The sequence below is a fragment of the Neltuma alba genome, unplaced genomic scaffold (genome assembly GCF_004799145.2).
Source record: "Neltuma alba isolate B1F8T4 unplaced genomic scaffold, ASM479914v2 tig00013888_pilon, whole genome shotgun sequence".
Lineage (NCBI taxonomy): Eukaryota > Viridiplantae > Streptophyta > Magnoliopsida > Fabales > Fabaceae > Neltuma > Neltuma alba.
In genome coordinates this window covers 33,319-60,587 of record NW_021637950.1, presented here as the reverse complement: position 1 = coordinate 60,587, position 27,269 = coordinate 33,319, and the positions used below count along the sequence as shown (strand labels likewise).

At 33.6% G+C, this 27,269-nt stretch overlaps 1 protein-coding gene across 1 annotated transcript; it reads right to left on the bottom strand.

Moving 5' to 3' along the window:
* Window positions 1-8,637: 8,637 nt before the first annotated feature.
* LOC114739329 (transcription factor MYB14-like) lies at window positions 8,638-10,011 on the bottom strand. The gene is made up of 3 exons (XM_028927385.1): window positions 9,879-10,011; window positions 9,609-9,738; window positions 8,638-8,971 (listed from the first exon to the last, which is right to left on the bottom strand). The coding sequence occupies exons 1-3, from the start codon at window positions 10,009-10,011 to the stop codon at window positions 8,638-8,640; spliced, it is 597 nt and encodes a 198-aa protein (XP_028783218.1).
* Between the last annotated feature and the right edge of the window lie 17,258 nt (window positions 10,012-27,269).

Sequence of the window (27,269 nt, the reverse complement as noted above, 5' to 3'; positions counted from 1 at the left end):
AAATATGTTATAAGCGAGTTGTACGTAAATCCCATAATGTTCATTGTAAACGAGTATTCAGCCTTATGCATGCCATTTATAAATTGCAAAAGGTTAGATGTGAATATGCCATATATAAGCAAGTTGCGAATATTAAATGACTAATTATAATAACTGCATATCGTTCAATACACACATTCATTTTTATTTTTAGCAAAATACATGTGCATAAACCTTTCATCTAAATTATCCATTGATATATTGTATAATTATGTGTAAATTTTATTTGTGATGAACTAAAATCTATTCATATGTATACACTTTTATTTATACTAGTTGATTTATAGACATGTATACACTTTAAGTCATCGAATGACCTTGAAGTTGAACTTCCCTTAATTGTCGCTTTGGGGTTACTCCAAAAATTAACCGAATTAATGCAATATAGTGCACAATTCGGGTCGTATTCACTTTGAGGAGTCGAAAATGAAATTGAATCCTAGTAAATAAATGCAAGTAACCTTAACTATAAAAAGCTTTTTCTTTAATTATTTTTTTATTATATTTTTTTCCTTTTTTTTTCTCTTTTTTTTTTTTAAATTTTCATTTTTATTTTTAAATCTTCCAAAAACCTGTAAACAAAATTCAAGAATAAGGTAGCATTAATTGTCCTTAAAAATCAATTAATCATAATTAAATCAAAACATGACAATTTTGCCCCTATAAAATAATAATTCAAAATAAAACAAAATAAATCAATTAAGGCAAAAAGGGACCAATTAAGCTGACAAAACTCATATAAAAGATACCAAAATATATCAAAATAATTGAGTTTGTCAATTCCCCCACACTTAGCCTTTTGCACTCCTGGGCAAAACATCATTAAAAAAAAGAATCCAATAGAGACACTCAATGCAAGCAAACATAAAACCAACTAAGCATGAATGTGCAATTAACTCAAACAACCTTTATTCTTAATTAATCAACAATCATAGAATACTTCAGTGCAAAGAAATTAACACAAGAAATATAGCAGGATAAAAGAAGAGAAACATAACAGAGCTCACATAGGGTACAAGGTTTCACTCATCTCTCAAATGGGAAAAATTTCACTCAATCCACCTAGATTAGCACCTACCATAAGCTTGTAGAAATTCTAATATCTCCACCACTAACATACCTTAGGTTCATGATCAAGGGGACTTGAAGGGTTGTAATGTTGAAAAAAACAAGGCCAAATAAATGAATGGACTAACAAGTGAAATGCATGAGTAGTAAAGAATCAACTCAAAGTGAGCTTAAGTACAATCATAAAAGAACACCAAAGTGCAGATTTTAAACTTTTGAAACAAAAATCCTTGCTCTTCAAACCACCATGGAATGCCTTATTTCAAATTTATTCTTTTGTTGCAACTTATTTTCTTTTTTTTTTTATAACTTTCTTTCTTTGGCTTTTTCTAAATATTTTCTTCTCTTTCTTGCCTTTTTCTATTTCTATTTTTTTTCTTCTTTTTTTTTTTTTCCTTTTGGCATCCAAACCCAAGAAAGCAAAGATATAGACATTAATGATGTACTTTTTAAAATGAAAAACCAAATGTAACTCATGCAAAACACTTGTTAAAACAAAATGAATGGAATGAAAGTGAAGGCTCAAAGGGGTGAACAAAGGTTAAATCAAGTGGTTTGTGTTTGGATAAAGGTTTAGAAATGAATGCCCCTATCATCTTCACAAATCTAGGTATTAATGTAGCTTTGAAAAAGAATCTAAACAAGTTCTAGAGGTTAACCAAAACTAGATGAAAATCACACAAGATGAGAAAATATATGGCTCAACAATCCTTCCATTAAGGCTTTCTCCAAGATGTTTCTTCCTTATGGATCAAGCCATGAAACAAGATTAATAACACTGCACCAAAGGCATTCTACTATACTAATCAACTAAGAACAAAAACCACTCAAATCAAATGCAATCAAACTCAGCCGTGCAATATTCATGACAAACTCAATTATTTTTATATATTTTGGTATCTTTTATATGAGTTTTGTCAGCTTAATTGGTCTCTTTTTGCCTTAATTGATTTAATTTATTTTATTTTGAATTATTATTTTATAGGGGCAAAATTGTCATATTTTGGTTTAATTGTGAATAATTGGTTTTTTTGAGGACAATTAATGCTACCTTACTTTTGAATTTTGTTTGCAGGTTTTTGGAAGAATTAAAAAAAAAAAGAAGAAAAGAAAAAAAAAAAAAATATATATATATATATATATAACAATAATAAAAGGGGAGAGCAAAACGGAACGTTTTGCCCTCCCCCAACCTAATAATAATAATCACTCACACACACGAGACGGAAGGAAGCAAGCGGCGCTGAAGGGCTGGGGCAACACACGCACGCAAGAGAGGCACGAACAGAGACGCAAGCGAACAGTGGCGGCGGCGAAAAAGAAAAATAAAGAGGATCAGCTGGAGCGGGAGGCCTTGGAGCTATGGTTGTGATGGTTAAGAGTAGCTAAATCCTCCAATTCTCTAGAACAGTGTTTATGGCTTGAACTTAGATCTTCAAAGGGGAGTTTCAACTCTTCTAATCTTTACTTCTTTCATTATAATTGTGATTTCTAGGTCTTAGAATGAATTTTATAATGTTTGAATGGGCTGTGATGATTTATATTTGTATTAAGATTGGTTGTAGTTGTTGGAATCTTTGATTAGCATTTAACATTATGCTGTGATTAGCTTTAATTTCTTTATATTGTACTGGGTCAGACTATGTTTTGAAATTATTGTGAACATTTAGTGGTAATTCAAGGTGGCTTGGTTATTGGACTAAAAATGTTAATTGCTTTTCTTTGATTTTCTTTTTGGCTAATTGTGCTGAAACAGTTTAATTGTGAATAATTAATATGCAAGGTGGCTTGGTATTGATTATTCTAATTAAACCGAGTTTGGGGGGTGGCCCTTAGAGTCTTTTGAATTTAGCTAACTCCCAAATTAATTGAAGTAATGATAGCCTTAATCATTGTGCTAGAGGATTGCTCTTCCATTTGCTGTCATTTGTTAATTCTCTTTATTTATTTAATTCATATCCATTTTATAAACTAAAAATCCAAAAATTATTTACTCATTTTGCATCCTTTTAAATTTTGCCAATTAGTTAATTAAAAAGAAAATCAATCCCTTTCCAAGTCAATTCTTTATTTTTTATACTTAGTTGCTTAGGATTTCAAATAAAGGCTCCTCAAAGTAAAACGACCCGAGTTTTGTACTATATTGCATTACTTGGATTAATTTTTGATTGGGAACCCCAAGGCAAATGACAAAGGCTCTCATCAATTCACAAGCATTGTTCAAAAAGATTTTTAAAAGAGATGCCCAAGGATTACAAAAGTCAAGTCAGCAACAGAGAGAACATCAAATAACCCATACAACAGTGCAAAACACTGAGGCGAATGAAAATAGGAGGACACAGAAACTAGCAGCAAAATTCCCAAGCAAGAATCACTCTCAAATCATGCGATGCAATTCAGAAATCAACCAATAAGGCAAAGAAGAGGAGCAATTATAGTAGCAATACTTAGGAAACAGGTGCAAATCCAAAGGCAGAAATTTTTTTTTTCCAAGAGAAAGCTCAACAACTCAACAACAATCCTTCCCCCACACTTAAATTTTGCATTGTCCTTAATGCAAAATCCAATGACAAGGTAATGACAAGAGAAAAAGAGGATCAATAAGGGAGTAAACAAAAACAAGATTACTTTTCTACTAGAATAGCTCCCCCACACTTATCCTCTTCAATAATTCAGTTAAGCACAGTTAATCAATGCAAAGTTAAGAGAAAATAAGTGAGGAAAGAGACAACCTTGTGCTTAAAGCGCCTTAAACTCTTAAAAGAGAAATTCTCATCAATAATGAGAAACATGAAACTTAGCAAAAAGGATTGCTTTTGATGATTGCACTTTCTTGGTGGTGGCTCAGGGTCAATTGAAAGAGGTCCAAGAGGATATGGTGGAGTTTGGTGTTGAGGAGATCCCTTCCAAATATGTGCCTGCACAGAAAACAACCTAGCAGCAGTACCAAATCTAACAATATAGACTTCGAGAGATTTCAAATAAAATAAAAACATTTTATGATTTAGACTCTTCAAATAGCTACAGCATCCAAGAAAGTCAATGATACTCCCATCAGTAGGAGTCAAACAATCATTTAAAGTTTCAAAACACTTAGGTTCACGTGACGTGGAAACTGAAGAATCCAATTGACAGTTATTAGAGTACAGCACATCACTATCACATTCACAATAGGTGGGAGGTAAAAGCATGAAAGCAGAAGAAGATTCATACAGAATACTACTATTGACACAACTAACTAAATCAGGAGGCAAATCACGAGACAAAACTTGTTGGAAAGGTTCATCTACATGCATAATTTTGTCAATCAAAATTTCAGAGTCTTTCTCAACAACACTAGAAGCTACTAACTCAAAGAAATTATCATGCAATTGGTTCTCAAGGCAATGATCATTCTCACATTTGTCATCAATAATTGCACTCAAACAAGATTTAGCAATCTCAATGTTCTCATACTTATCAATAACAACGCTTCCAACACTGTGAAGAGGAACATGATTGGCATGTAAATCATCACACAAAACAGCATCTTCATCCAAATCACTACCACTAAGAGCAACAAAATGAGTATTAGCATGTTCAAAAACATGAGGGGATTCACAGACAATTTCTTCATCCACCTCAATATCACTCATATTATCAAAAGCTTCAACAAGAATAGTAGTTATAGCACAAGGGTCAATCTCCTCAAGAAGATGATCAATATTACCTGATATAGGACACAAGTCCTTATGAGTTTGTAGATGCTCATGCTTCATTTCAGCTTCTTGTACGAGTAAATCTGGGCACTTTGGCTCATCCTTCCCATTCTCAGATTCAATTTGAGCTATATCACTTAAGAACTTCTCCAATGCACTCTTATTCTCCTAACTCTTCTTCTGATTCCTTTGAGATTCCAGATATCCGTGCTTCTTCAAGTAATCATGGTAGTATGAATTTAAGCGGTCATAAGCTTCTCTTAAAATCGTATCTGGTCCTTCTTAGGAATAGTAAGAAATGGGTCAGGTTCATTGAATTGAGGTTCATGAGATTGGGGGAGAGAATGGTAGTTGGATTGGGACGAGGGTTGGTGGTAATATTCATATGGAAAAGGAGATGGTTCTTGGTGGTATGTATACGGTGGAGATATATTATTAGAGTATGGTTGGCGAGGTGGGAGTGATGGGTTAGGTGATTGATATAGAGGATGGTTCATCCAAGAGGTGTCATGAGCATAGATGTGATTAGGCATTTGAGACTCTAGTTGAGCTTGGAAGGAGTCCAACTGTTGTAACAACTCTTCAATCTCTTGAGAATATGTTGAATTAGAAGGTGCTTCATTCCACGTACTATTTCCTGCAAAAAATTGAGAATGTGAGAGTAGATCATGATTGCTATTAAACCAAGCCATGAAAAACAAAAAACAAAAAACCAAAAACAAATGCAAACTACTAAAAAAAAAACTAACAAAAATGAAAACTAAAAAGGCTCAACAAATGAACCCCAATCAAGGCTACTTGACACTTAATTACTAGGGAACCAATTTCTTGGCTCCCCGGCAACGACGCCACTTGAAGTTGAACTTCCCTTAATTGTCGCTTTGGGGTTACTCCAAAAATTAACCGAATTAATGCAATATAGTGCACAATCCGGGTCGTATTCACTTTAAGGAGCCGAAAATGAAAGTGAATCCTAGTAAATAAATGCAAGTAACCTTAACTATAAAAAGCTTTTTCTTTAATTATTTTTTTATTATATTTTTTTCCTTTTTTTTTCTCTTTTTTTTTAAATTTTTATTTTTATTTTTAAATCTTCCAAAAACCTGTAAACAAAATTCAAGAATAAGGTAGCATTAATTGTCCTTAAAAATCAATTAATCATAATTAAATCAAAACATGACAATTTTGCCCCTATAAAATAATAATTCAAAATAAAACAAAATAAATCAATTAAGGCAAAAAGGGACCAATTAAGCTGACAAAACTCATATAAAAGATACCAAAATATATCAAAATAATTGAGTTTGTCATCGAATGACCTCAAATTGTGTCTTAAATGTATTTGAACGATAAAACACAGCTTATTTTTCAAAAACACTCTTATTTTTTAAAAGGGTGGATGGGAGAGAGAATGAATAGGAAAAAAAACATATGGGAGGACATGTAATTAATTGAATGTGAAAAAAATAAAAAAGCATTGTGATGCATGATTTTTATATTGTTGATGTTGCAGGTTAATTTAACATTGTAATTATGAGATAAACTATTACATGATTTGGGAATAACCTATTTAGTCAGTCCACATTCTTCATATTTTTAAGTGGGAGGGGATCATTAGATGATTGGTAGAACATTATCGTTATATTGAAACTAGAAAATGGATTTTAGAACTAGATCATGGCGTGTGAGTTCATAGAACTATTGATGATGGGTGGATATATTGATTTGCTTTTGGAACAAACGAAAGTTTAACTGTTTTTCATCAAGTTTGAAGTCAGATCTTCTATAGATCAGATTATGTCGTTAATTAGGAAAGTTCTCTATAGGTGATTATTACTCAGAATATATTACCCGTAAATATATTATACATAACTTTCAGCTGTAATGACATGCTATAGGTGATGCATTAAGAACAAGATGATTAGTATCATATAAAATGAAAAGGACAATTGTATATGATCTCAAATTTTTAGCTAGGTCTCCGTGGCAACCTTCTTTTTTTTTCCACATCCTTTAACTTTTTTTTTTTGGGACTGACATCTTTTAATTTTGTTTAATCAAGTTTTCATATAATTTTACACGGCATAATGTTTAGAAGTATATTGTTAGTAACGCGTGCCTCTTAGTTGTCAGTTAGTTAGAGCTAAACTGACTGTTGAAAGTATAAATACAGCTATGATTTTACATTGAATTTTGTTGAATAAAGTGGAAATCAGTTTTCGTTCTCTTCTCTCTCTCCCCCCCCCCCTGCCTGTACCATATAAGGAGAGTTTGAACTCTTCATCACCCACATTTTGTCTTAAATGAAAGTAAGCCCTATGCCTACATGACAATTAAGTTTAATTTCTAATCCTCTGTGTTTTATCGGCAAAGAAAAGAAAACTTTTGTGTGCACGTGTGCGCGCACGTTCAGAGCAAGAATTCTCTTCACGATGTCTGGATTCAGACTGTGATACACGACTTTAGTACTCATCCATTAATGCAGTGATAAATCCACGTGTTTATAATGTTCTACTGAGTTATAAAACATAAATATGGACGTATAATCAAAAGCGCTCGATTTCTTTTATACATACAGATAGATTCACAAGTTTCAACCGTCAAAAGCACAAACAAGGTGTTCATGCAGGGGAGATTTGGAAGGGCTTAACTAGGTCACTAAGGTCTTGTTTGGTATGAAGCATTAAAAATGAGGGATAATAATTGACATTGAGAGTGAAAAACTATATTAAAAGAGTGTTTGGAATGAGTAATTATTTGATACTTGGGATTAGACAAATCTATATATGTGAAATTAGAGAATACCATAGGAGAAGGTGTTATTCTCCAATTCCATCTATATGGGATTGCCTAATCCAATGTGATAAGAAATCACTCATGCTAAATATTCTTTTAACATATGTTTTCAATTTTAGTTTCAATCCTTATCTCTTATTTTCAATGTTTGGTATCAAATGGGACCCAAAGTTATCATCCAGTCCAATATTAAATCAGCCAACAGCAAGTGCAGAAACACTCCATATCACGGAAGAACAGAGGTAAGGAAGGTATCTTGGTGTATTTTGTTCAGTGTTGCTTCCCGGTCCTTGTGGAAAGCGAGAAATGCAAGAGTTTTCAAGGGTGAATATCCTGATACTTACAAGCACGAGTAGCGAAGTGGGGTTCAAGATTAACTCGGGGATTGGCAGGGTGAAAAGGGATTTAGTTGTTATTTTCACATTCCTCCGATAACCGTATCCATAAGCAATCTTCAGTTCCCACCAACAATTGCACGCCATATTTAATTTCAATACATTAATTATTACTCTTATAAATGTAACTGAGAGGGAAATATATATATATATATATATATATAATATGAAGAAGAAGAATAAGGAGTCATGAGCACATATGGATCCTATTACAGGAAATACAACCAACATATATTAAGCATATTAACCTCTCCATAACCAGTTTCCTGGCAGAAGAGTAAAGTGAGCTATACTCTCTACAAGTATGTTTTGATTGAAGAGAACAGAGAAGAAAGAAATGTGATTTAGATCTAAATAAGAGATATGTCTAATTAGATCGAGCATTCCCTTCTTAATTCTTCCTCTCTCTGCAATTAAACTCCCATATCTTAAACTTCACGATGTAAACTCTTGTTACGAGGCCCATCAAAAGAAATATAAGGAAAGAACTACCATTTGCTTACATATCCTTTTTAGGATCTTCTGGAAATCCTTGCATCACTTGGTACAAAAACTCAGAATTATTGATAAGGAACAAGGAATAAAATTCATCCACGTCCGCTTCATTTGTTGCAAAGTTCAGACTATAATAGTTATCCTGGTCATATATATTTTCTGGGACCAATGGTTATTGGTTGGGTCCCAAAATCCCCGAATTCTTCAACTATTTCCCATGCGGCATTATTAGCATCGCTTGATTCTTCAATCGGTGAGCTTTCCAAGACATTAGCGGAGGAAGCAGCAACGAAACCAAGCAGAGGGTTTTCAGGTTCGAAATGCTTTGTTGTTTCTCTTTCACAAGTACAACTAGAATTCATTCTGAGCTCAAATTTGTCCGCTTGATTGCACTCCAGTTGCTTCTTTAGGTGGCTATGCCAACGGTTCTTAATCTCGTTGTCACTTCTCCCTGGTAATCTTTCGGCAATCAAAGACCATCTGCGACCACAAATGTTTTATATGTTACACACACACACACATGAAAGCATCTTACGTTTACTTGATATTTAAAGCACTTGAGCTTTGAAGTCAATTGATTCTTTCACATATAATTAAAGATTGAATTTTTCTTTAGTAACTCTAATTTCCATCCCCATGATGGAATCACAATGAGATCTAGCTGGTTTGCAGTGCAAACTACAAACTATATCTTATGTTTAGAACTGGAAGTAGTGTTAGGAATGTCAAGGAAACAAATTAAAACTCGATCATCCAACTTAAATTTTCACCCTCTTAAGAAAAGATTTTTCAAGTGAAAATCAAAACCTCTTCGTATATCCTCTAACTTTTTCCAAGTCTTCCTAGCCATTTTCAGGGAACTGAAAAAGAGTCACAAAGATACTTATAAACGAATTAATGAAACTTATTAAACTCAAATATTATTAGATCTAGCTACATATAGCTAGCGTCGAAGTTCATGCTTGTGCAACAAAGTCATTAACGACTGAGATACCAAGAAATCCCAGGATATCCGTGTTCCTATATTTGCAAATATCTGTTAAGGAAAAAACCTTGATGGATACGAAAAGCTCGCATGAATCCGGGAGAGCATATATCAGAGGTGAAATATGCTTACTTATTTCCAAGTTGTTGATGTAATTTGATGATGAGTTCGTCTTCTTCTTGGGTGTAATTTCCATGCTTTACGCCCGGACGAAGGTGATTTAGCCAGCGAAGTCGGCAACTCTTTCCACACCTTGATAAACCTGTACGTAATTGCAGCTGAAACTCCATCAAGATCTCTTTAACAAGAAACTAAAGTTCATTAGGCTGAAACTGACAAGTTGGTTTTGGCGTGGGTTTGGTTAACAAATTCTTTTGTGTGTGCGTGTGTGTGTGTACGTACCCGCGTGTTTGGGGAGTTGGCGCCAATTTCTATGACCATATATCTCAACATATGCTCTTAACCTTTCATCCTCTTCCTTACTCCACGCACCTCTCTTTATTCCGTTTTTGTCATAGTAAGGGCTTCTCGTCATTGCCTATGTATACTAATAAACTCAGTTTGTTTGGGTATCTCAGACAAGACTTCAATTCAACTATGGGAACATATGCACTTATAGAAGGCAGCAGACACTCGTATATAGGAACCTCAGCTTCACTCAATAATATATACTGAAGTCTTAGCTAGCTAGCAATGAGATTGGACTGCGCGCTGAAACAGAGATGGGTATGTTCTCTCGTTCATGGAAAATTCCCCTAATAGATTAAATTAAAAAATAGGAGTGCAAATTGTTCTGAGAAATGGCTCTTGATCGTCACATGCGAAATAAAGTTTTCTGGTCTTTCGGAAGAAAAATCGACACCGTTGCGTCGGTCCACGTCTTTGATTAAAGAAACACCCGCCTACTCATCAGTGTTTTCTTTTTCTTTTTTCCTTTTTTTTGGGGGGAGGGGGGAGGGCATTGTGCAAATTACTTTTTGACTTCGGGGACGTTAATAAAAACACTTCGTCTGCAAACACGTGATCGTTGCGACCTTCCCCCCCCCCCCCCAAGAAAGATGCAATAAGAAATTTGCAGTGTTTTTTTTTCCTTTGCAGAATACTTTTAGACGATTTTCCATGGTTTAAGATTTATTTAATCAGCATGAGCTCTTTGTCGAGAATCTAACGTACGGAAGTACATAGAAAAAATTACACATAGCTCCCAGCAGCACAATTTATCAATACAAGGTCATTTAAAATCTCAAAATAAATAGGAGGTCCAATGGGACCTAAAAGTAATATACTACCTCCGGTTCTTAATATAAGACCCTATTTGACTTTTAGTTTGATCCTAAATATAAGACCTTATCCACTTTGTCTCTCATATTTACTCAATTTTTTTAAGATAGTACTTTTAATAATTATAGTTCTAGTTAATACACTTGATTAATAAGGATATTTTAAGAAAGGCAACACATATTCAGGACAAATAACTAACTCAACTTACTTTCTTAATCTCTTCAAATTAGTCAACTGACTCTTATAATTAGGATCAGAGGTAGTATTTTAAATAAGAAATTACATCATTATCCCTATACACAAATTGATAAGCTCATATGCGTGGATGAACAAGTCAATAAGAACGTATTGACAAGTCAAAGGACATCAGTTAACAACTAAATTTATGAGATAACATAGCCTTCATATAAGATCAAGTTATCACAAAAGAGTATTATTATATGACAATTTTTAAACTGAAATCATGTGTGATCAAAGCATGCATATTGAGATGAAATAATTGGATTATATCATAATTTTGTTACAGACAGCTATTAGGTTGATAGCTAAATTTATGAGATAATATAACCTCACATAAGATCAAATTATACAAAATTCTTATACAACATTGACAAGGGTAACGGCTTATTATATAATGGTGACATTGTGTAAGAATTTTCCCGATTATACGCGCACACACACACACACACACAAGTATATGCTGCATAAGTGGAATTGAAATTATTGCGGCTACATCTCATTGTTTATGTACTATAGTGTAGACGGGATTTAATGCCTGAAACAAATTTCGTGTTTAGACCCCGCATGCCCATATCCAAAAAGTAGGTGCAATGTTAAAAAAACCGGATCGAACCGGACGGTTCAGACTGGAAACCGGTGAACCGGTCACTTGTCGGTCTGGTTCATGCTATGAACCGGAAAATTTTTGAACCGGTTCAAACCGTAGTGACTCGGTAATAACCCGGTCAACTTGTTGGGTTAGATAGGTTAATTGGGTCACTCTTTTTTTAAAAATAAAAACCAAAAATTGGAAGTTTGAGGAGAAAAAGAAAGAGGAGGAGGAGGGCGGAAGAGACAGCGGCGAGAAGGAGGAAGAATGGAGAAAAAGGAAGGGAAGAGGAAAGCAACTTGCCAAACTTTTCTTGGAAGCATAGAGCGCATATGTTGGAGTGTTGATTTTGCAAGCATCATTGCTGCCATGTCCAGCCTGTTTCTGCTTAGGAGGAGGAGTTGAGGAGGAGAACAAAAATATATTCAAACTTGAGAGAAAGATGAACGAGAACCGATGGGGAAAAATAAGTGAAGGGAAGAAAGGCATAAGTTCTGGAGTTCTAAGTCAAATCAAAACACTACAGAGAGTTTTTTTTTTTAAAAAAAAAGATATTGTATGGGCAGACTATTCGCTGAGGACTTGCAGGCTCTAGCACAACTTTTTTCCTTCTTTTTCGTTCTTCGAAGCATTGATGTGATTTTTCATTCATCTCATCTTTATTTTTTTTAACCGACATTTCTCCCATTAATCCATATATATATATATCAATTATATATAAATAAATACTATAATTTTGAAGATAGTGGAGGGAAGGCCGGTTAAAAAGAAAATTGAGGAGAGCTGCTTGGGTGTAATACATACTATTTAATAAAACATTCTTAATGTTATTACAACTAAATTATTATTATATTTCTTAATTTTTTGGTTGGCAGCAATTATTATTGTTGTTGTATTTTTTATCTTTAATTAAATTATATTATTTTAATATTACCGGTTTGATCCGAGTTGACCCCGATCTGACCCACTAACCCTTGAACCACTATCTTAACCGGTTTAGTGTCCGGTCCGGTTTTTTGTTCCTTGGTTAATTACATTACTAGAGTTGTAAAAGTCCAAAAAAAATAGTGACCAGTCACTAGAACTCCAGTGACTGGTTGTCGACTGGTCGCCCGAGCTCAGGGGACCAACGGCCTGCCTAAACCCCTGCGGTGGTTGCCTGTGCCGGAGTTTCGGCGACCAGCCAATTGATAAGGATGTTTGATAATTTTTTCAAAAAAAATTAAGGACAATTTGGTTTTTTCAGCAAATTTTAAAATCTCAATTTAGTCATGTGTGACCAAATGAAGATTTTCAAATCTAAGTATCATTTTTGTGCCTTTTTTTTTTCAGATTTGAATTTAAATAATTTTTTTTAAAAATGATCAAAATATTAAAATCACGTGGACACCATGTCAATCTAGTACTGCTAGCGGGGGTCCCTTCCTAAACCAGTGTAAAAAACCTAAAACAACCGACACAAATAGGCATTTTTCTGTACGACTGTAATAGTAAAAATCAGAAATTCTTTGGTACACAACAAATAAAAACAGCACCCCCCCCAAAAGAAGACCAATTCATAATGTTTGGAGTCTTTAGACTAGTTTGATTAGATTAAGAAAATTAGATAAGTTAGTTAATTATAAGAAACATGACATGTTTTTGTTAAAATACCATAATAATCTTTCTTAATATATTTCTTCTCTTACTTACTTGATTATGGCTAATAGAGTATTTATAGAAGTAATTTAAAAAAAATTAATAAAAATAATAAATAAGTCTTATATTTAGAACTAAAATTAATTTAACAATTAGGTCCTATATTAAGGATTGGACTGAGTACTACTAAAATTCTTGATTTCTCTCATGAATGTTTAATTATTCCCATCCGGTCCCTGAAAACACCCCCAATCCTAACTACCATGTCAGTCTGAAGTCAACCCTCATCCTACAAAGGGTCGTGTGAATGTAAAACTAACAAGGTTTCAACAAAGGTTCGTGTGAATGTAAAATAACAAAGTTTGGGTGGAAACCGCGTAGTCGAAAAAGTTAAATACAAGGTATAGTTTTAAAATGTCTAATTGTACGGAATCGGTATTTTTTAATTAAAAGATAAGGAGTGACACAAAAGCAAACAGTATCAAGCATTGACTTAACTTTATTTGTCAACCAACGAATCCCGAGAGTATCTCTTAATACCCCACGGGGAAAAAGGACCACCAAAAGAAAGTTCTCGTTCAAATTCGTACACCCATATTTAATATCTTGTTATCCCTATGGGAATTTGCCATGAAATTTGAAAGCATATCCGTGTTTTCCAGCATGTTGCCAGCTGGGGCTTCGATATCATTGAATGGAGCCAAGGTTCTTATATATATACACGAGTATGGGCTGCCTTCTGTAAGTGCATATGTTTCCATATTTGAAGTCTTGTCTCAGAGAACCAAACAAGTTTAGCAATATACATACATACATATATATATATATATATATATAGGTGACGACGAGAGGGCCTTGCCATGACAAGAATGGAATAAAGAGAGGTGCGTGGATTAAGGAGGAGGATGAAAGGTTAAGAGCATATGTTGAGAGATACGGACACAGTAATCGCGTCAACTCCCCAAACAAGCAGGTATATACACGCACACACACACTTGAACTTGTTAGGCAAACTTGATCCAGATTTTGGTTATGCATTACTCGGTGATGGCCATGGTGATCTCTTTCGGTAATTCTCACTTGGATGTGTTGTTATATACTACCCCCGATCGTTAATATAAGAGTTCGTTTGACTTTTATTTTGGTCCTAAATATAAGACCTTAATCTACTTTGTCTCTCATATTTATTTATTTTTTCAAGGTAGTCCTTGTAATAATAGTAGTTCTAATCAATACATTTGATTAGTAAAAATATTTTAAGAAAGATAATACCTACTTGTTACAAATAACTAACTTAACTAGTTTTCTTAATCTATTCAAATTAGTTAACTAGCTTTTATATTAAGAACTGGAGGTAGTACATCTTTTGTGAGCATCAACCAACTTGTGTTTTCAACGTTGTATATTCTTGGCGTTGCATATGTTTAACCTAGTAATTACGAGATGAATTAAATTAGGTGATTTGGGAATAACTTGTTCTTTTTTTTGCGCCATGGATTTGGGAGTAACTTGTTTGCTCAGTCCATATTTTTAAGTGGGAGGAGAAATTAGATGATTGGGAAAACATTAGTGTTATATTGAAACTAGAAAGTGGATTTTAGAATTAGGTCATGGTATTGGTATGTGAGTTCATAAAACTGTTGATGTCTTGATGATAGGCGTGGATTCATTTAATTTTCTTTCCCATATGGGACGCACAGAAGTATATATAACAGCTGATCTCATGTAGTCTCATCAGGATATATACTTTTTCCATGAAGTCGTAGAAATCAGATTTTCTATAGACCAGATAAGTTAAGGAAATTCTATGGGAGATGATGATTCAGAATATGTGTACCTGCAAATTAAATATATTATTACTTTAAGCTAATGATATGCTACCGGTGCATAAAATTATTACTACCTCCGGTCCTAAATATAAGAACTAGTTGACTAATTTGAGTAAATTAAGAAAATAAGTTAAGTTGGTTATTTGTAATAAATAAGTGTTATGTTTCCTAAAATATCCTCGCTAATCAAGTATATTAGTTATAATTACCATTACTAGACGGACTACCTTGAAAAAAAAAAGATAAATATGAGAAACAAATTGGATTAGAGTCTTATATTAAAGATCAAAATAAAAATCAAATGAAGTTTTATATTAAGAACAAGAGGTAGTAGTATTTATAAAATGAAGAGGACAATCATTTATGATCTCAGATCTTAGCTAGATCTCCGATTCTAGCAAGGCACCCTTTATATTTTTCTCCCCTTTTTGTCAACTTTTTTTTTTTTTTTGTAGGGAGAGTGCGATATCTGGATTACTACCCACAGTTCATCTTATATATCAAAGCTAGCCCCATGCAACAATTTATTTTGATTTCTAATCCTCTTTTTGTCCCCCCCCCGGGGGGCTTCTTGGAGCAAGGATCCTCTTCAGGATGTCTGGATTTAGATTAAATACACAATTTAAATACTCATAAATAATGCAGGGATAAATTCATATAATAATATTCACTTATTATATACAGATATGTACGCATGGTCAAAAGCGCTCGATTTTACTATGCATGGAGATTCACGTAACAATTTCGGTTTTATGCATGGATGAAAGTCCACAAACTTCAATAATAAAAAGGCACAAACAATATGATGAAGGAACCTAGCTACTTGCAAGATCAAGACACGTTATTAGTAGGATAATAATTATGAGTGTGCTGATGGAATTTCAACTTTCGAAGGAATGAAAAGGAATGTAGGTGTTTTTTTTTGACATTCCTCCAAAACCATCCGCAACTAGCCATCTTCAGTTTGACCAACAATCTGCATGCCATATTTAATTTCAATATTAATTATTACTGTTATAAATGTAATTGAGAGGGGAATATGTTAGAGAAGGAGAGCATAATCATGAACTCGTATACATGCATTTTATTATAGGCAATAAAACCAACAAGATAACCTCTCCAAGCAGAGGGTTGTTGGGGTCGAAATACTTTGTTGTTTCTCCTTCACAAGTACCACTAGCCTTCATTTTGAACTCAGATTTGTCCGCATGATTGCACTCCATGTGTTTCTTTAGGTGGCCATGCCAATGATTCTTAACCTCGTTGTCACTTCTCCCTGGCAATCTTTTGGCAATCAAAGACCTTCTACGAGGACAAATGTTATATATGTTGGAGATATATTAGGTATATACCGGATACATATGAAATCGTCTTACGTTTACTTGATGTCTAAAGCACTTGAGCTTTGTAGTCAATTGATTCTTTGACCTTTAATTATAGACTGCATTTTTTCCTTCTTAACTCTTTTCATTGGAAACTAAAGTTAATTAGGTTGAAATAAACAAGTTGGTTTTTGGTGCAAGTTTGGTTAACAAGTTCAAGCATACCTACATGTTTGGGAAGCTGAGGCCAGTTTCTGTGCCCATATCTCTCAACACAGGCTCTTGACATTTCATCCTCTTCCTTACTCCACGCACCTTTCTTTAATCCATTTTTGTCATAGTAAGTGCCTCTAACCATCACCTGTATATATAAATTACCTACCAAACTTACTTGGTTATCTCAGATCAACCTGATTAAGTGATTTCAAATATGGAAACCTACACATATAAGCTAAGGCACACACACACACACACACACACACACACACACACACTAGAACCTCTCGACTCACTCAATATACTGAAGCCGTAGAGAACAATAAGATTAGGAAACACGCTGAAAGAAATGAGTATGTTTTCTAGTTCATGGAAAATTCCCCTAGCAATTTAACAAATATAAAATATAGGTGTATGATTTTGAACAAGAAGAAGCACTGTCTGTTACCTTTACTTTTGGCGGTTGTTTTTCTGGGTCGGCTATTACTAGGAGTGCAAAGTGTGGTTATGAGAAATGGATCAAAATTGGTCACTTGCGAAATAAAGTTTTTATGTTGGTTGGAAAACAAATTGATACAGTTGGGGCGGGCCAAGTCTTTATAAAAAGGATACACGGCTCATCAGTATGTAATTGGTCAATTTATTTAAATATATATGATACAAAACTTTTTGACTTTTTGACCGTGGAATTAAGGTGGACTTCACATGGACGAGATAGTTAGGGTTTCATGCGTTGGAATTAATTGTTATCAGTTTGCAGAATATAAGGATATATATAAAGATTTAACAGAACTTTATAAACCAATCTTCTGGAAGAGTTAAAACTGAGGGGGGAAAAATACAGTGAAAATCTCAAAAAAAGAAAAAAAAACTTAAAATATACCGAATTTTAAATTAGGATTATTTCCTACATTTTAATTGGTTTTGACTATACTTGACTTGCAAATAATAACATATTTTTATAAAAATTCTTAATTTAGAATTTAGTAATTTTCAGGTTTCTTTTGTAGGATTTTCCCTAAAATATAAATGAAAATTTCTTAAATCGTATCATTCTTCATCTAAATATATAAGCGCCTAACCTCAAAGGAAAAAAGATCATATGCACTGACAGAATTCTTTGGCCGGGACTTCCTTTTACATAAATCATTGCATTTGACATACTCAAACGATAGACACACGCAAGCGAACACTAGACATGAAATTAGTTTCAGCCTTTAAATTTGAATATTTCATAAATAATAAAGAAAAGAAAGTCTTTTGGACTGTGTTCTATTCAACGACTTAGTAAGCCTCATTCTATGCATCATTTGAATAATATGCTAGTTTCACATGACTTTAGCGAATGGAGGAAATGGGTGAGAAGCGAAACAATCTTTGGACTTGATTAGGTATGAAAGCAAAAACTGAAATATTACACCCTATTTGGCGACATGGTGATCGAGAAATAGAAACCAAAATGGAATTTGATTTGTATTTTTGTAGATTATTGTGTCTGAGTCATGAAATATGCATGCATTTTGCTTTCCTTCCTGCCTTGGTTCTGGTTTCCCACTCATCAGAACAAGCAAATTGCATAACTTAGGAAACTAGTAAACCAGTTTCTACGTTTGATATGAGAAGTGCCGAGTCCGGCTAGTGACTACCTATGGGCACATTTGACATTTCACTAATATTAATATAAATGCTACTTGCATATGTACACATTTCGAAGCAGTTCTTCTTGAAGGTCATAACTTAATACTAGTGATTATGATTTAGACACTATTCAATTCATTTAATTTCCATCTGTTGCGTGGCTTGGGATTTTGGGATTAATGTTTTTATCTATTTCCTTTAAATTCACGCTTTAAGAAAGCAGTATATTTTGTTCCCAAAAGGGGGAAAATATCGGTTTTGTTGGGTCATTCTTCCCAAATGTTTCTTTTATATGAATTTTGTATTTCATAAATCTTTTGAGGGAAGTATTCTTTAATAATCATATTACAAGTTGGTGATCTTACACTGAGAAGAGTAAATATATAAGGTAAATTCTGTGTGCTTGTGAGAGATGGACATTAAAAATACAAAATAAATATAATTATGTCGGGAGGTTGGGCATTTTTTTTCAAATGCCAATCTCTTATTTAGTGCAAAGCCAAAAACAAAGGAAAAGAAATCTCTTATGGCCGGAGTTAATTTAATAATTTTAACTTTAAGTGATTTATCTCTTTCTCAAAAAAGTTTCAAGGACGATAAACAACTTTCATTAAATCACCCTATTCGTTCACATCATTGAATACTTTCAACATCTTAAAGATATATTATAATTATTAGACTAGTTAGCACTTGATAATACTATGTGGCTTTTGATGGCAAAAAAAAAAAAAAGTGGCTTTTGATGGCAAAAAAAAAAGTGGCTTTTGAGTAAGCAATTTATTATTTTCCATTATTTAACTCACTTTTTAACCAACATTATTTAACTCACTGTGATCTTGGAAATTAAAATATAAAACTTAATAAACTTAGGGTGCTAAATGATACGCACATCTTTGCCGGTTTGCCCTTAGTATTTTGTTTTAAAATTATTGCCCGTGATCAAGGGACATGGGATTTGAGTTTACCCGCATGAAAGTTAAAGAAACTTGACTTTAAACCCAAAAAAAGGAGGGAAATTGATTGCTGCCTAAATGCTCGTCGGCCGCATCGCATTTTGGAAAAGAAAAGAACCGGTCGCCTAATGAAATTCAAAACTCCCACAGAAGATACTATTTGTCCTGTTGTTAATTAAAGGCTGATGATCATCTTTTTTTTTATTTTGCAAAAAGACAAAATGATGATATTAAATAGTAGAGTTTTACATAGTACAAAAACTTAGCTTACAAATAAAATGCTGAAAAACAACTACGAAAGGCATGCAATAAGGAAGAGTAGTCCTGCCAAATTATGCTGGTCGAAGAGGGAGGTTCCACTGGGATGCGGATGATGCTTTTGTTAATGAAGGTCTTAATATTACTTCAAGGAGACTAGAATTATGGATCCAACACAGAGAGGCTCTGAAGCATTGACCAATAGAAGAGATGCCAATCGCTGAATGACTCTTACATAAAAGCTTCTTCAAGGGCAAACCACAATGACTAATGATGCCATGATATTCATGTTGTTTCAATGCCCTATAAATAGAATGGAAAAATGTGTTCTCTTTCTACCCTATAAATAAGACTAGAGAAGTTGAGTACATATTAAACAAGAATAAAATTAAAAAAGTTATTAAATTTTAAATGAGAATTAAAAAAATTTAAGATTTTTTTTATTTGTGTAAAACATGTTGGAAGATGAGTAGTGATGAGAAGGGAGGTAAAAGTTAAGAAAAGCAATAAGAAGAGTAGTGGGATTGCATGGTTTTCAGGATGGAATGGTGATGCTGAAATTGGTGGTGGGTGCAATTAATTGGCAGAACAAGTTCACATGAAATGCGAGAATGAGAATTGGTAGCCATAACGATAAGCTTCCAAGCTTCATTAATGGACCAGCAAGGTGCCTCTTTGTCTCCATCTCACCCATTCTTCATATCGCCAATTCCACAAATATTAATTCATTACTCTCCACTTTGTTACTGTCTTGTCTTTTTCCTTCTTCCCACACACTGTCAAGTTTGACACGGGTATTTTTCAATGGTAAAAAAAGCACTCCTGTTGGAAATTGGAAATATATACTCTATCAAGTCTTATACATGTTTAACGAATTAAAAGTTAAAATTAGTTAAAAATAATAAATATGTCAATTTTTTTTTTTTCAAATTTGTCTTTATTTATTAAGAGAATAAATGAGAGAGGCAATAAATAAAAATAACAATAAAAGAGAATATATAGGGATAATATTAATGTGAGAAAAGGAGTACTAAATACAGTCAACTAATGGCAAAATAGAAAAGAAGTTATAAATGTTCGGACAAATTAAAAAATGATGCTTATATTTTGGATTAGATCCGTCTCTAAAAATAAAGCTTATATATAAGAGCAGAGGGAGTATTACCTTGGAGTTCTGATTTTAGTTTTGAAATAACCATCGCTGTAAAATTTCAGCAAAACGTTGGTTTTAGAATATTGCACTCTATTATTTAAAGAAAACAATCATGCCTAATGTCACTTGTTGAGGCTGGTCAAGGTGATGAAAGCAGGATGGGGTGTGACTAAAAATAGGGTTGAAACCTTCCTGGTTATTTTTTTAAAAAAACTGAGATGCAAGCAAATGTTAGTCTAAAAAATAAATCAAAATATTTGGCCAAAAAAATAAAACAAAATAAATAAGATTGTTACTTCCAGAGTTCCAGGCCGTTGGGAAAAATGGTTTTGGGTGAAAGTGTACTTTTAATTCTTTTCGGAAGCCCAGCTCTGCTTTAGCATGGCCTTTTTGCGCGGTGGCATTTTTCGGGTTAAAACGCGGGCAAATCCTGGAAGAGAGAGTAAGCTAAGCTGCTTGCGCGTGCCAAATGAGTAAGCTGTTTAGGAATCTGCAGACTGTAAAGCAGAGTTTTAAATTGGCCATAAAAAAGGAATTTTAAATTTGCTAAGATTATGTTTTTACGTTGATAATGATGAAATAATATTCTATCAGCATATATATACATACTACAAAGCTGTACTATTTGTAATTTAATTTGTAGAATCCTATATGTTGAAATATTAATTAATTAGTAAGTAAAGTTAATTAGTTATTTCTTACTCGGTTTTAATGCTAAGCTCTAATTTACATAAAGAGCCTAGAGTTATCCATTTTATGTATAGGTGTGATGGGACGTGGAGTCCTCACTATATATATATATATGTATATGTATTTCCTATATATAAGTTTCAAACAACCAAATTATGTTTAACAAACTACCAGTTAAAATTAGTTAAAAATAATAAATATGTTAGAATTTTTTTTTCAAATTTATCCTTATTTATTAAGAGAATAAATGAGAAGCAATAAATAAAAAATGATAAAAAAGAATGTAAGGGTTAATATTAATGAAAAAGAAAATACTAAATACAATCAACTAATTAAAGACAAAATAAGAAAAAAAAAGTAATAAATACTCATACACTCATATTTCGGGCCAAACCCATTTCCAAAAATAGAATTTATATATAGGTCCAGGGGGAGGGTATTCAAAGACCTTCGTTCATGGGAGTCAAGCGGCGGCGGAGGAGCCCCTCTATTTTGACGACCATGGAATGGGGTATTATGGGAAGAAGGAGGCTTCAATTTATTTGCCTGGAAACTCCTTATTGGAAGCTGCCACCTTCTGGATGGATCTGCAACTTTTGAAATATGACTATCTTAACTCCTCATCATCATAGCAACGAAACTGGAACCAAGAAAATGAATCATCGTTGGGTCCCAACAAAATGGATCTGCAACTTTTGAAATATGACTATCCTAACTCCTCATTATCATAGCAACAACACTGGAACCAAGAAAATGAATCATCGTTGGGTCCCAACAAACTTTTACTTTTATTTCCCCACAAACATAGATTCTCCCTTTTTCCCCCCTCTTTGATTTGTAAAGGCCAGTTATAAATCAAGATATTATAAGCGAAGCATAAATCCGTGATCGAATTGTCGTTGTAAATGATCATTTATACCTTATTAATGCATAACACTTGTAATTTTCAAATGGCTACTGGCTAGCTAACTAGCGGTAAATATGCTACATAAGGGAGTTAAAAATGCGAAAGGACTAATTATAAGTAAATGCATGGTTTGAATATAGACACTTGTTAATTAATATTTAATTTTTAACAAAACTAAACGTGTTTAAATATTTCATCTAAATTATGTATTGATATATTATATGATTATACAATATATGTAAATATTATTTGTAACCCTAAATTTATGCTTGTTGAGATCATGATCACTTACGAAGGAGATATATATATATATATATATATATATATATATATATATATATAACTGACGTGACTCACGTGAGTATAAAGGGAACCCAATCAGACATAAATACCAATATTCTCTCATTGTGATCTCAATTTATAGACACTCAGCTAATAATATAATATAATCACTTTAAGTTATGGAATGGGATCAAATTGTTTTTGGGAAGAGACAGGATATATTATTATGGAAATGTGTGGTTTGTACGTTAATATTGAACTGGTAAACCTGCTTCGATGGATGTGAATCTCTACGCGGCTTACTGGCGCACCTTTTTTGGTTAGTTTTGGGTCATCAAAAATTGGGAACACACGATCGAGCTAGCACGTGGTTTTACCTTAAAAAGGATCGAACTCGACCATCTAGCCAACAAACGTTGTTTCTTCTGACCAACCCAACGCAACAAAGGTATTGGAATTTCGTAGAAGCCACGTACAGGTTTCATAATATATCACGTGCATGGCCTAATTAAGTACTCCTCCGGTCCTTAATATAAGACCCATTTAACTAATTTTATTAGATTAAGGAAGTTAGGTAAGTTAGTTAATTATAAGAAATGTGACACGTTTTTCCTAAAATACCATAATCATCTTTCTTAATACCACATCTTCCTCTTTTACTTGATTATAGTTGAGGGAGTATCCATAGGGGTAATTTAGAGAAAATTGATAAATATGAGAAATGGGTATTATATTTAGGACCAAAACCAACTCACTAATTGGGTCCTATATTAAGGACCAGAGGAGTACTTCTACAAGGAAAGGAACTATTAGTTTCAGTATTCATCACCTTGATGAGCACTCTAAACTCATCAAATCTGGATCAGCTATATCTGATTTAAATAATATAGATTTAAAATTTTTAATTAATTATTTTTAAATAAAAAACTATTTTTTGAAAAAAAATGATAGTTAAGAGATTATCTCTATTTTAAATTTTATACATATTAAAATAGTTATTTTAAATATAAAAAAATTAAATCTGAACCATCCAACTTACACATGTAATTTAAATCTAATAAACTTAAAGTGTGCGGAAACTGGTTCCAGAAAGGAAATCGATTTGCTTGAGTGAAACGAACATTCCACCGAAGTCCCTATTGCAAGTCAGACATCTCCAGGTTCAGCTATGGCGGCCCGATCATAGATCGACCATCTCTCCAAGTCCTTCTTTTCATTTTAAGGATCAAATTCATTCTATGAACGTTGACACTGCACACCCAAAAAAAAAAAAAGCATTCAAGAATGTTCAGCGCTAGCTGTAACTTAATAAGAAACCAGCCTCACGACAAGGCACCGTTTTTTTGCTCCAATTTTTAAAGATTTTTAAGAAGAGTTTCTTCATATTTTCTAGAGTAGAGGACGCCATTTTGAAGTATTTGCTAAGGAAAACAAATGCTGAGAGCGCTCTATATTTTGCCATAGAAGAAACTGAGTTTTAAAGAAAATCTGCATATTGATTCAATTCAATTTTCTGCTCTATACATCTTCCCTCTGCTTTCTCTTATTACTCGCTTAATTTATGATTTATATATTATTGGCAATGCATGTTTAACCTTGTAATTATGAGATGAACTAAATTAGGTGATGTGGGAACAACTTGTTTATTCTTGATATTTTTAAGTGGGAGGAAATCATTAGATGACTTGGAAACCATTATTGTTATACTGAAACTAGAAAATGGATTTTAGAATTACTAGATCATGGTCTGTTGAGTTCATGAAACTATTGATGATAGGCGTGGGTTGATTTGCTTTTGGGGTACAGAAGTATAACTACTAATCTCATGTGGTCTCATTAGGATATAATTTTTCATCAAGTCAGATTTTCTATAGATCAGATTAATTAGTTAAGGAAGTTCTTTAGGAGATGATAACTCAGAATAAATGCCTGTAAATATATTATAACTTTAAACTATACATAATGACATGCGATAGGTGATGCATTAAGAACACGATGAAGTAGTGGGGTAATTAGTATAATATAAATATGGACGTATGATCAAAAGCGCTCGATTTCATTAAGAGAACACACTCACGAACATTAGTTTCATACATATACATGCAAGTCCACAAACTTTAACAATAAAAAAAGCAGGAACAATATGATAGAGTGGCCTAGCTACTTGCCAGAGCAAGGTGCAGACAAACACGCGCGCGCGCACATTATTATTAGTAGGATAATAATTATCAGTGTGCTGACGAAATTTCAAATTTGGAAGGAATGAAAAGGAATTGAGGTGCTTTTAATTTTTGACATATTCTTCCAATAACCATCCATAGCTAGCCATCTTCAGTTCGACCGCAACAATCTGCATGCCATATTTAATTTCAATGCATTAATAACCTCTTGTTATGAAGCCCATCAAAAGAAACATACAAGGAAGAATCGCCACTTGCTATATATCCTTTTTAGGATCTTCAGGAAATTCTTGCATCATTTGGCACAAAAACTCAGCATTTTGGAGAAGGTATGAGGAATAATCTCCACGTCAGCTTCATGTGCAGCATAGCACAGGCTGTAACAATTATCCTGGTCACATATATTCTCTGGGACAAATGGTTGGGTCCAAAAATCTCCGAATTCGTCAAATATTTCCCATGCAACATTAGCAGCGCCTGATGCTTCGAAGGAAAAGGCTGAAGATGAATTGTAAATGGGTGGTGAGCTTTCTGAGACATCACTGGAGGAAGCAGCAGAAAAACCAAGCCCAGGGTTTTCAGGTTCGAAATACTTCGTCATTTTTCCTTCACAAGTACCAGTAGCCTTCGTTTTGAACTCAGATTTTTCCTCATGATTGCACCCAAAGTGCTTCTTTAGGTGGCTATGCCAATGGTTCTTAACCTCGTTGTCACTTCTCCCTGGTAATCTTTTGGCAATCAAAGACCATCTACGACGAAAAATGTCATAAATGTTAGATATATATTAGGTGTACATATGAAATCATCATATATTTACTTGATGTTTAAGGCAATTGAGCTTTGAAGTCAAGTGATTCTTTCACATGCAATTAAAGACAGCATTATATTTTTTTTTTCTTTCGCAACTCTTTTCATCCCAATGATGGAATCACAATATCAGGAACGCTAAGAAAACAAATTGAAACTCGATCATCCAATTTAAATTTTCACACTTTCAGAAAGCATTTTCAAGTACTTCAACTTTTCCAAGGTTTTCCTAGCCATATTAAGGCAAATGAAAAACAGTCATAAAGACTCATGTAAGCAAATTAATGAAACTAATCAAACTCAAATATTATTAGATCGAGCCATATACAGCTAATGTCTAAATTCATGCTTCTGTAACAAAGTGATTAACGATTGAGATAACATATGCTTACTTATTTCCATGCTGTTCATGCAATTTGATGATGAGTTCGTCTTCTTCCTGGGTATAATTTCCATGCTTTACGCCCGGACGAAGGTAATTTAGCCAGCGAAGTCGGCAACTCTTTCCACACCTTGATAAACCTGAACGTAAATATAATTTCAAACTCCATCAAGATCATATCCCGACTTGTATTTCTTTAATTAGAAACTAAAGTTAATTAGGTTGAAACAAACAAGTTGGTTTTGGTGCAAGTTTGGTTAACAAGTTCAAGCATATATATACCTGCGCGTTTGGGGAGCTGACGCCAATTGCCGTGGCCATATCTCTCAACATACGCTCTTAACCTTTCATCCTCCTCCTTACTCCACGCACCTCTCTTCACTCCATTTTTGTCATAGCAATGGCCTGTCATCATGACCTGTGCAAGTTATTAAACTTATTTGGTTATCTCAGATCAATCTGATTTCAAATATCGAAACCTAGCAAGACACAGAGAAGCTAAGGCTACACACACATATATTTGAGAACCTCTCGGCTCCACTCAATAATACTTAAGCGCTAGCTAGCAATAAGATTAGACACGCCGAAAGAAATATGGGTGTGTCTTCGAGTTCATGGAAAATTCCCCTGACAAATTAAATAAAGATGGGTGTATAATTTTGAACTAGAAGAAGCACTGTCTGTCGCCTTTACTTTTGGTGGTTAAGGGTGCAGAGTGTCATGAGAAAGGGATCAGGATTGGTCACTTGCGAAATAAAAGTCAAGTCGTTTGGGGAAAAAAAACGATACTACTGTTAGGTCGGCCCATGTGTTTTGTAAAAAAGATACCCTGTTCATCACTATAATTGGTCACATTATATATATATATATATATATATATTATATAGTACGAAACTTTTGACTTCGTGGACGTTTAGTCAAAAAGCTTTGTCTGCATAAATGATCCTTCGGAGTCCTTCCACAGTGGAATTGGGGTAGACTTCAGATGGACGAAATAGTTAGGGTTTGGGAAGGTTCAGATTACCGAGCGGGGATAATTAAACATGAGAAAAATCAAGGAGAATTTCACACGTTGGTTAATTGTTATCAGTCTGGAAAATAAAAGTATATACATAAGGATTTGGTGACTTGGTGATCGAGAAATATTACGCCCTATTTGGTGACCTGGTGATCGAGAAATAAAAACCAAAATGGAATCTGACTTGTACATACGGAGAATATTGTGTCTGAGTTGTGAAATATGCATGCATTAACTTTGCTTTCCCCTATGCTTTGGTTCCAAATGCATAACTTATGAAACTAGAAACCAGTTTGTACGTTAAGAAAGCAGTTTATTTTGTCCCCAAAAAGGGAAAAATATAGGTTTTGGTGTTGGGTATATTCATTCTCAAATGTTTAATATCTATCTAATTCGTATATTAAAAAAAA